Source organism: Osmerus eperlanus, chromosome 6, assembly GCF_963692335.1.
Source record: "Osmerus eperlanus chromosome 6, fOsmEpe2.1, whole genome shotgun sequence".
Lineage (NCBI taxonomy): Eukaryota > Metazoa > Chordata > Actinopteri > Osmeriformes > Osmeridae > Osmerus > Osmerus eperlanus.
Window position 1 is genome coordinate 9618687 of NC_085023.1, and position 11711 is coordinate 9630397.

General features: G+C 39.9%; 1 protein-coding gene across 2 annotated transcripts; it reads left to right on the forward strand.

The window, feature by feature from the left end:
- Positions 1-95: 95 nt before the first annotated feature.
- On the forward strand, positions 96-11506 carry eif4e1c (eukaryotic translation initiation factor 4E family member 1c). 2 transcript variants are annotated; one of them, XM_062463325.1, is made up of 7 exons: positions 96-242; positions 1226-1317; positions 6502-6597; positions 6789-6852; positions 9693-9806; positions 10050-10189; positions 10292-11506. In XM_062463325.1, the coding sequence occupies exons 1-7, from the start codon at positions 210-212 to the stop codon at positions 10404-10406; spliced, it is 654 nt and encodes a 217-aa protein (XP_062319309.1). In that variant the 5' UTR covers positions 96-209; the 3' UTR covers positions 10407-11506. The 2 variants fall into 2 exon arrangements, with proteins under 2 accessions (XP_062319309.1, XP_062319310.1); XM_062463326.1 differs by having other exon boundaries at positions 173-227.
- Positions 11507-11711: the final 205 nt, after the last annotated feature.

Consider the following 11711-nt stretch of genomic DNA (forward strand, 5'->3'; position numbering starts at 1 on the left):
GCTCCCTGCTCGCTTGTGTGTCACTACTGCAAGATGAATATACGTTGTCTACCCGTGTATAGTGGATGCACCGAGGTAGAAACCTGTCGGCCTACTAATGTTTTTGATGATCTAAACGTGAACTAAAACGGTTGCCGTAGATTTTTGAGTGGCGTCTGACGCGTCTGACGCACCAGCGCAGAAGGAGCAGAGAACTTTAGCTGGTCAAGATGGCGACCTCGGAGCCGGTAAGGGAGATTGAGGTATCTACAAATTTGGCTACTACTCTAGCAGAAAATTTTACTTTGGGCTGTTTGTGTCTTGAAATTCATAAGATTATTATGGGGAAATAATACACTGTATTTTAACAATAACATTGCTTCCTTGGTTGTCAGAAGGCTGCTAGTGTTGGACATGCTCAGCACCATTGCTAGAGCTAGCCTGTAGTCTAGCTAGCTTGCGATATTGTAGCGATGCGATAGATTTGGGTGGCATTGCCTGGTTGTGACTTTGTTGGCAAGAAAGAGGAGAATGGACGACGTTGATAGTGCTTGAACTCAATGATTCAAATGCCTCGATATAAATGATACCTAGTATAAGTATAACACTCATCGAAATGTATAACTATTTTTCGTGACCAATTTCATACCCTTCTGAAACCATAAATTCGTGACATCTGGACACGTGTGCCCCGCATTAGCAAAGTGCTAGTGTCTAGCTAGCTCGTTTTGATGTAGCAACGTTTACTAGCATTGTCGCTAATAGCCAGCAAGCTAAGTATCGTATAATCAAAGTTGAGAGGAAATTTGATAGTTGTGGCATGTAGTAAGTGCCTTATATTGTTAAGAAAACTAGGCTACCATTCAGACGTTAGTTAAATTTCACGTTAAAGTGCAGTTAGCTAGGGGGATAGCCAATAACGGTCGTTAGCACGTTAAGCGAATCATTCATCTAATGCTAGCCAGGCAGACAATCTTGGCATAATTCGGGCGTTTGACACACCGTTACTGCTATCTAGCCACAGTGCTATTAAGTAGCCTGTAAAACTTGCAAGATAGTCCATGTTAGTTTAGTGTTAGCTTGTTGCCATAGTTTCCACACATCATAGGCTTGATCTAGCCTAAATAGGATGAATGTGACAAAGTAAAATAAAATGGCGAATAAGTAGTACCGTTTGAGCTTGGAATAATTATACTGTTTTGATAGTTGATTATTAAACTGGCCTTGTTTTTTATTTTTTATTTAGAAAGCAGCGGAATCTGAAGAACCCCAAACGGACGCCCCCGCACCCGTGGTTGCAGGTTCTGAGCAGTACATCAAGCACCCCTTGCAAAACAAGTATGGAATAACTTATTTTGTTACCAATCGGCCTGTAGAATATTATTCGCTTTATTTAACATGAATCATTTTCAATTGTAGCTTTCAATGCGAACATCATCATCTAGTTCATCGTATCTGTCTAGAGGGGGGATTGTATGTTCCTTATTTCAGAGACCACAATATCTGCCAAGAGGATGGGAGGGGTTTCTACCAGATAGTTCCAACTCCCTATGTCCACTCTATATAAGACTTGGGCTAGTGTGTTTTTGCTTATGTTTGGGATGGAGGCAATGCTTGTACAATTATCAGACCCAACTAGTACCAAATAATGTCCCTTTTTCAGGTGGTTCACTAAACTTCTGATCATACACACCAAGCTCCTTTTGCCTCTTCTAGAATTCTAATTATATTCTAAATGATTGCCTACCCATTCAGCATAGCAGTGGGTTCAGGGTAGAAGTGCTGACATAGACCTCTTCTTCAGTAGACCACTTCTGGGATTTTCTGCCTGTTCCAGTGGTAGTCTGTCACAAATCACTGCTAGAGGGCCTTTCAGCATCCTGGAGCTGGGCTTTTGGGTCATTGGACATTGATGGTGTGTTGACAACTTGCAGCCCTGTGTGTAACTTTAATCATCTATGGGTTAAGCTCCCTGCTAGTGTTATCAAGGGTAGCAGACATTAGTTGTTCAATTCCAAACACACACTGTGTTACTGTGGATGCTCAACTGATCTTACACTCTGTTTGGTATTTCATCAGCAGTGCAGTAGATGACTTAGTCCAAAGGCATTACCTCAGTTGAATTGGCTTTGTTAGTGACTTGTTTACATCAGTACTCTGTTTACTGTGTTTTCCCAGGCCACTTGTTTTGTCTCATTTAAAAGCTTCAGGTCTTGAGTAACAGTCCTAATCTGTCTTGTGTGTATCACTAGGGCAACTGTGGAAGACTTCAGTATCTGTGTTGTAGTAGCAGTAGCCTAGCCTTGCTCTGCTGGTAAGGCTGTGTTCATGACTATTGGGATCTCTTCAGGACATGACCAGAAGCCAGCGGGGAGCTGGAGTTTTTAATGAAGGGCAAAGGGTTCAGTTGGTGCCCCTGTCCTGCCCCCTCCCTCACCCTATTACACTATCCTTCCTGGGAATAGATAAAAGAATAGTGGCACCGCTCATAAACAATGGGTGTGTTTGTAGGACAGAGCTGCCTTGTTTCTCTGTTCTTCTGCATTTATATGCATACTGCACTGTCTGCGTGTTGTTTTGGGGGGATTAGGCTCAACAGTGTTTTTAAAGAAATGTTGATTGAAAGGACTTTTTGCTCCTATCTTTCTTATTCTATTATCTAGAGATTAGAGGCCTGACACCTTAACTGGATTTTAGTCATTGTTGGAATGCTGCTTCAGCATTCCAAGTATTGTTCTTTGAATCTTTATTCAACTTCTTCATATTCTTCTTATTCTATTTCTTCCGTGGCACGTTTCAGTGCCTTCAAATCTTCAGCTATTAAAACCGTTCAGCTATCAAAAAATTCAGCAGTTTCAGGCCATTCCTGCTATGACTTTTCAGCTTTGTACCTCTTATGCTTGAATTAATATAAATCAATATTCATAATATTTTTAACATGGGTTTCCAATGGAGTTTTCTTTCAAATCCTCTCAAACTTCTTTAAACTTCTTCAACTTCCAAATCCTTCTTCTTCCTCAATCTTTCAGCTAGAGCCACCATTTAAACTTTAAAATGTTGACAAAACCCTAAACTATTTTTAAATAATTCAGCTTTTTGATATCTATTCAACCTTTTTCAATATCACTGATTATGTTTCATGACTTTTTCAAGCCGTTTCTGAGATTTACATGGTTGTGTATGTGAAACCCTAGAGTGCAGACTGAAACGCTTAGAGTGGAGGGCAGCTTCGGATGTTGTTGAAAAAAAAATTATAGTTTGCCAGCATTGCCACAATTTTCACTCTTCATGCTTCATTTTTGGATCAATAGATAGCTAATTTTGTGCTGGTCGTAGTCTGTTGAATCCAACAGACGTACACATTTGTTCAGAGCCCCACGAAAGCGAGACAAAGTCCAACTCTCGCCCCATAGAAACCAATGCAAATCTGGTGACAAAATCGTCAGAGAAAGCCAAAAGAACAAGATTTGGAAACTGCCGGTAGAGGACATCCGGACATTCGCTCGCTCTGCTTTGACTAACAAATATGTTCTCAGTCCACCATACATTAGACGAGCTAATTTTTGAGCACTTTCGATACAAGATACAGGCCATGTTAGAGTTGAATTGTGTGGGCAATGTAGAACAGCAGACAGATTTGAAATATGATCTTTTGTTATGGCCATTCTAGTGACACTACGACTGTCATCATACGGCGAAACCAGGTCACATAGCTAGCTACGTTTTTCCAGACATAATATTCGTTACCTAGCAAGCTACAAACAAATGCTTCGTAACTGAAGAGTATTTACTTTTTATTGGCGATATTGACAACAGAGGTTAAGGAACTTGTCTTTAATCAAAAGATGGTCTCCGTTTTCAATTTGAAGCAGTAGATATGGCTTACTGTAGAAAGTCTCCCATTGCATCCTCTCTCTAGCTTAGCTTCGGCTACAGATGGACGACAATCTCTATGCATGCATTATTCACGCCTACGGTGTTAATACAGTCTGTAAAATACCACTAAAATACCACTTTGACACACTTGCAAGATGATCCGCTGGTTAGATGTAGCATGATCTTATTTACTACCCACAATAGTTCAACTTTTTTTGCAGCAGCATTTTAATCAGTTAGCTCCAGGTCCTCTCTAAAATACATTTCAGACCAATTTGAAACCTGAGCAAATGACTTTCTACTAAATTTTCAAATTCTTCTGAGTTATCTTTTTGCATTGTTCTTCTCTTTTCTGTAGTTTTATGCCTTCGTCCAGCTCCTGCCCCTTTCAAAAATACCTTTCGGGCGCTTTGAAGCTTCAGCTTATAACTTTCTACAAAATTTTCACTATTTTCAGCTTTTTTAGCATGGTCAGCTATCCCCATTCAGGTTTTCGGCATTCTCACTGCTGTTTCGCAGGAACAGCCTTTTCTAGTGTGTTTTGATACTGTGTATTACATAGTTTTCACGGTTTGATGTGGAGAAGAAGACTTAATTAAAAACCCGTAAAGGAAACCATTTGCTGTCTGACTGTGCTTGGGAGGGAGTCACAGCTATTACTATCCCAACTATAATTTCAGCTGTTAAGACTATAATATTCTTTTTATGACTAGCTAGCCTAGGCCTACTTCTTCTTCTGTTTAACCTTTTCATGTTCCTGTTAAATTTGCCTGAAAACGCCTAAACAGCATACCCAAAGTAAATTGGAAGCTGTTCTTGAACCATTTGGAGTACATGCATGTAAATGATCTCTTTTGAAAGCTGACACTCTGAAGTTATGTCCCCTGTTGTCAGGACCCCTGTCAGTCCTTCTAGTGTTGAGTAATAGAAGCTTGAACACAAGGAAAGTGAAAATTTCTATTTCCGCCTAGATTTTGTTTTGAAAACAGAGGCCTGAAGAGGCCTAGAGGTGGTAGGTATTATCTGGAAGACTAAATTGGACCACAGGTTGAAGCCTTACCCAATTCAAATCAAAAGTCAAACATAATACCACAATATATTCATATTTGACACATGTTTTTATAAGAGTACATCCAGGAATTTTCTAAAAGGGTCTTTTGGAGACTCCAAAATGACCCTTTGTAACCAAGGTCAAGGTCAAATAAAAAGGTATTATTTTTCATAATTGTTATCTCTGGCCCATCTCTGGTACTTAGAAATATCATATATAATAGCTAAATCCCTAATTAGTAATACTGAAACACAAAAACTGAAGCATGAACACATTGGAGTGCTTTATCTGATTCCAAGGATTGGCGCACAAAGAACACTGATTCTGTCAACCATATTGCGCAATCGACTGTTATTTTGAAGGCTCCACAGACGCATACAAATGAGGTATTGGCATTTTCAGCTAGCTGTCAGCTACAAGGCTAACGAGCTAATTTCAGAGCCAGTCGAAGCCAGTTCGAGAAATTTGTTTAGAACGAGTGTGGGGGGGGGGGGGCGGGGGGGGGCAGGACGCACAGACCTAGTTGGCTTTAGAGGGCTGTCAACGGGGCATGGAAGCTCCTATTGGGTCGAACAAGGTGTCAATCAAAAGGGGAGGGTTCAACGGACATTTTGAGACCTTCATTTTGTAAATACTCCGTTGATAAATCGGAGAAAATAACACTTTTATGTGAACAAGTTGTTTCTTCCTTCGGCTAACTTGCATAATGAAACAAAGGATAATGGCTATTCATGAACGTAAAACATTGTATTTGGACGAATTACTTTACATGGTTAGATACTTTGAACCCTTGGGACTTACGCAGATCAAGTTTTGATGGCATGATTTGCACACCTGGACCTATTTGAACAACTTAGGGTGAGTACAACTTTTTTCTTTGGCATTGTTGAAGGAATGTTCACCGGAAAAAGACGTTGACTTTGCTTGCTATTGCGACTTGATCTTGAATTGGTTTATTTCAATGGAAGCACAAGAATCGTAGCTTTCCAACGATGTATAACATGTGTAGCGTCTAAAAAATATATTTTTTAGAATTTAGTGCGTCGTAACTGAGGAAGGGGGAGGCAGCATTTTTGTCTCGCGGGCGAAACAGGAGCGTAAACAGGTTAACAGTTCAGCTTTCAGCTTCTCTGGCATTGTATTTCAGCTCTTAGCGTTGTTAGATGATGCAGTTCAGTTTCCACACTGCCTCTTTTGTGTGACTCACACATTTTCTCATTTATGTATTTTCTGCAATTTAAGAAAAATAATTTAATCTTTCAGCATTCCAACGCATTTTCAGCAGGAAATGCCTTTCTAGTTTTAATAATTTTGCTAAAATTGTTTAAAAATTACAAGAGATTATGAACTCAGCAGAGACGGTGTATTTTTTGCAACACATGTCAATCTATTAATATTGGTTGGCTACCTCAATTTGAGACTGTGGCTACACTACATTTGTGATTCTAACATGCAGCATAACAGGTGTATTCTATTGGGTATTCAACATATCCTTCCCCATCCAGACCTTACAGATGATATATGAATGTAGGCTGACTGTTCTAGGTGTGTATTTTGTAAGATAATCTTTTGAATTATTCTCGCTCTCTCCCCAGGTGGGCTTTGTGGTATTTCAAAAACGACAAGAGCAAAAGCTGGACAGAGAACTTGCGTCTCATCGCCAAGTTTGACACCGTGGAGGACTTCTGGGCGTACGTATTTACCTCCCTAGCCCTATGATTTCCCCCTGAAAAGAATTGTGTAGAGTGGCTTGTTTAACTGGGCAGAATATTACAAATGTTGGAGAGATTCATTTTAGAGAACAGGATATTCTGAATATTACTGACCAAACATACATTGTAGTCTGTCACTAATCGCTTGTTTCCATTTATTTATCTTTCAGATTATATAACCATATACAGCAACCCAGCAAACTTGGCTTTGGCTGTGATTACTGCTTATTCAAGGTAAGGATCTCCTAAACCAAGAGACCAGGGGCCTGTACTACAAAGCAAGTTCAACATGCCCCGGCATATAGTGGCGGCTGGTTCAGTTATTTTTTGGTGGGCGCAAACAAACAGAAAATCGCACCGTTAGTGATGCGGAAATGAATGTAATTGTTTAATAGCCACATTGCATCCAGCTACCCATATCCGTTTCCCATAGCAAGTGCCGGAAAAACCCCAAGTGTAAATTTGTCAGCGATCACTGCTGCTTAATCTGTAAATTGGGTCAATTGTCTCCAAGATAATTTATCCTTTTCCCCCCTCTTCATTTCAACGCCTTTTTTGTTGTTGTAAAGATACAACAGTTTTCTTTCATCTGGAAGAAATGTTGCCTAATTCTACGGTCTTATCAATCTCTTGCAGTGCCAACACGTTGCTGAGTGGGAGAGTCGTTGAGAACTGTCTAATCACGAGGTCAAAAAATATAAACAATATTTATTCTTAACAACAAAAGTGGGAGTGTCTGGGGCACAATTAACTGCTACTTGAGGAAAATCTGAAGCAAGCCATTAAGAGAGCAGCTTCAAGTCACCTGCTTTTCAAAAGTTTAAGGACCTACATAGACACTCATTTTGCCGGCGCCCGCACACAGATATGAAAAAAATAGGATGTTGATTTTTTCAAATGTGTTAATAAATGCTAAATGACTACCAGGCAAATATATTTAACTTATGTTTCACATGATTAAGTAGCCTTTTTCTCTGAAATACTTGAAGGGGATAGCGCCCCCTATTGACCAGCTGCCACTGCCGGGTTGTCTTTCAGTTAGCTGGCTTCACTAAGACTAGCAACCACAATCACGCTAAGCGGTGTCACAACAGTGGTTATCAACACGTTAACTCAACCCATGTTTTCCAAATCTAGCGATGAGTGCGTTCCTTTAAAAGGGGCAGGGATTTTGCCGTATGAACAATTGCAAACATGGACAAGTCTACCAGAACCACATATTTTACACAAGATGAGCAAACTATAATATTAATATATGAAGAATAAAAATATATAATCCAGGCTCAAAGCAACACTGTTGCTACTGCCTAAAGGCAGGAAGAGGGGATAGTAATACATTTTTGACTGTATGAATCCATAAGTTAATGGTTACCTATATCACCATCATTTAGGCACAAACTAGACCTAGATTTGACAGTAATTACAATAGTGTATTCCATTACATGTCACAGATGTATTCTTATCACGTGTAAGACAAGTTTATTCTTATTCTTTCAGTTGCCTGACAGTGTTAAACGGTCTTTGAGCAAATAAAGAACAAATATAAAACATATTTCAAACCAGTAAATAGGGAGTCAGGTGGCTGAGCGGTTAGGCAATCGGGCTAGTAATCAGAAGGTTGCCAAATGACGTGTCCCTTGGGCAAGGCACTTTACCCTACTCGTCTTGGGGGAATGTCCCTGTACTTATTCTTAAGTCTCTGGATAAGAGCGTCTGCTTAATGCAAAAAAAAAAAAAAGGCTTACTTATAAGTAGTGCTGTCAGTTAAACTAACGCGTTAACTACAAAGTTTGCCATGTCAAAATGAACGTTAATCTTGCAATAAAAAAATTGACATTGAAATTTTATCGCAAGATTAACGTTCTTTTTGACATGGCAAACTTTGTAGTTTTTTCACATGTTGTAGCAACAACTAGCGACATTAGAAAAACTACAACACCACACCGGATCTAGCTAGACCGGAAACAAAACAGGCAAGCCTCACACACTTGTTTGGGCTTGCGAGCCAGCTAAAGAGGCTAACGTTACGTTTTGAGTGGATGGCGAGCTCGAGATGCAGAAATGGATGCTAATAAGATTCTGAATGGAAAGTTTACTTTAAAAAGTTGCCAAATGGTTCCATTGACAAGGCCAAAGTGATCTGTGTGTTTTGTCGTTGTGAACTTAGCTATCATCGTAGCACGTCCAGTCTGAAATACCACTTGATGGCCAAGCACACAGCTGATGCGTATTCTCCGCCCCCTTGTCAAAGCCAGGCGATTGCAATGTTGTTGTCAATAAAATAAAATAAAACTTTTGCACTAAGCAAGCCGATCCACTTTTCCATGTTCATGAGAGCATTAAAATGATCAAAAATAATGGGACAAAAAGAAATCAAGGGACATTTTAGAAGAGATAAAAATGTGCTATTAATTGCGAGTTAACTATGACATTAATGCGATTAATCCCGATAAAATATTTTAATTGTTTGACAGCACTACTTATAAGTAAACATTATCAGGTCAACAAGTAAGTAATAAGGCTTCAGTGCTTTAATCAGTCTCTGTTTTAGAGTAATATTAGTATACAGGCTACAAAAATACGGTGGGAAGCCAAAATATTTTGTTAGACTCAAAACAATTTGCGCACCGAGGTCACTGTATCTTCCAGAAACGAATATGCCCTTTTCCAAGAGAATTGATTGGTTAGTAGGCTGTGGTTGATCTGTCATCTCGAACATAACCCTGCTCTGGAGGTGTGCCGCATAAATTACTATGTAATTATATACTATATAAATATCTACCCTGGTAAGAAGTGATCCACCGTTGTGACAATGAAAACCCAGGGTTAAACCTGAAGTTACCTCGCTAACTCCAAATCCTACTTTGTAGTATAGGCCCCAGGGTCGTCTTGAAAGCCAATGGACCAGTCCAACTGCTGACTGCAAGGCAAATCAAATGCCCTTCAATGCATACTAAATACCATGATTCAAGTAACTTAATTTTTGGATTTTTTTGGTGCTCGTGGCAAATCTTTTCCCTCGTTAAATCATTCCATAAACACTCCAAATAACATAGCGTGTGTGTTTGTTTCAGGATGGCATCAAGCCTATGTGGGAGGATGACAGGAACAAGCTGGGGGGCCGGTGGTTGATGACCCTTAGTAAACAGCAGAGACACAACGACCTGGACCGCTACTGGATGGAGACGGTATGTACAGCGAGCAGTAACCCTCTTCAGGCCAAGTACGGCGCCTTCATATATTCATGGTCCTAAAGACCTATCTCCACACAGCCACCTCAGTCTTGCATATAGTTGTATAACTACAAAACTAGAAAGAACTCTATAGTTTTTTAACATTTACCTTGTGTGGCATGTGTTAGTGCTTGTCTCTCACCAGTCTTGTTCGACGTGTTTGTTTTGCTCGTCTGACATGGGATGTATGTTCTGTAGCTCCTTTGTTTGATTGGAGAGTCATTCGACGAGGCCAGTGAAGACGTGTGCGGAGCTGTGGTCAATGTCAGGCCAAAGGGCGATAAAATTGCCATCTGGACTGGCAACTGTCAAAACAGGGAAGCCATCGTTACGATAGGGTATGTGTCATTCTTAAAGCACCTCAATTAATTCATTTGCCACTAGGTAGCGCTCATGATACAACTACTGTTAAATTCATTTTTCTTTCTCTCTTTCTCCAGGCAACAGTACAAAGAACGACTGAACGTCCCCAGCAAAGCCTTGATTGGCTACCAGTCACATGATGATACCTCCAGCAAGAGTGGTTCCACCACCAAGAACTTGTACTCAGTTTGAAGATGCTCCATTTCAACTTGCCGTAGATTTAAACAATTACCAACCCGCATCAGCACATTAATAACTTTTTGAGTTGTAAACTACTGTAGAGTCCTTCCTTTTTACAGAAAAGAGTGAACTGTTATGTAAATGATATGTTGTGTAAAGAGAAGAGCTCCACAACTTCAGGGGAACAATCCCCATGCCGCATAGTCCTTAGGGTACTGATCAGAGGAGGATGTGTTCAGTGGATCTGTTCGATTTGAACTAGTGAAAGTGAATGAGTTATTTTAGAAGTGGACAGTGTTTCCCCTAGTGTTGCTGATGAAAAGGCTGTTCAAGGATTTGTTTGTTGGGAGTGAGGTGGGGATGGGGGGAAAACCCCTTGTCGTTTTGGCACACAGCGTTCTCACTCCTTACTAAAATAATTTCTTGCCACCCAGGATAATGCGATACAAGGCATCCTTTTCACTAACTCAGCAAATTTTAAGGGCAGTTTTAACTCATTAGTTGGAGGTGTTTCGCATGACAAAGTATTGCAGATGCGCCTGCAGATAGACTACAGTGTCTTAAGTTTGTAAAAGATTAGCTGTGGTCTCACTCCTAAGGGTGGGATTTGAGGGGGGGGGGGAGGCCACTTATTGTTTCAGCCATGCTGAAATTGTGTATTCTTGCTTGTAGTACTATTTTGAAATTGTCTTTTCTCCCCCTTATTACATTTATTTATGAAATATGCATTGCTGTTGAACTATTTAGTTGAAAGACAACCATGACATTTAAGTTTCCCTCATTTTGTTCCTTTTTATAATTTTTTGTTGAGGTTAACAAATGTGGACTACTGCTTAATATAGAAGTGTTTTTCTTTTCTTCTTTTTTTTTTTTACAGTGTATCATCCAGTAACAATGCTTGGACAGATTTAGGTGTGCTTCTCACTGTTTTCTTCCTAACAAAACTGTAGATATTTCACACTTCTCTCCAAGTGGATGCAAAAGAGGTGATACTCATTGTGAAATTATTTTGCTCATAATGTATCTTTACTATCTGTAATTCCAGGATGTATATTACCTTCTTTCAAGTAAAGGTTAAGTGCTTTGCATTAAACCCAAACCATGCGCTCGTTTTTTAATCTGTGTTTTAAGTTCTGTGCTACATGAAATTCAAGTATTTTACATTTAGTCATTTAGCAGACGCTCTTATCCAGAGCGACTTACAGTAAGTACAGGGACATTCCCCCGAGGCAAGTAGGGTGAAGTGCCTTGCCCAAGGCATGCCCAGTTGGCATGACCGGGAATCGAACTGGCAACCTTCGGATTACTAGGCCGATT

Coding starts and splice junctions, on each gene's coding strand:
- eif4e1c (XM_062463325.1), top strand. CDS start 210: ATGGCGACCTCGGAGCCGGTAAGGGAGATTGAG. Junction 243..1,225: donor AGCCGGTAAGGGAGATTGAG/GTATCTACAAAT, acceptor TTTTTTATTTAG/AAAGCAGCGGAATCTGAAGA. Junction 6,598..6,788: donor ACCGTGGAGGACTTCTGGGC/GTACGTATTTAC, acceptor TTTATCTTTCAG/ATTATATAACCATATACAGC.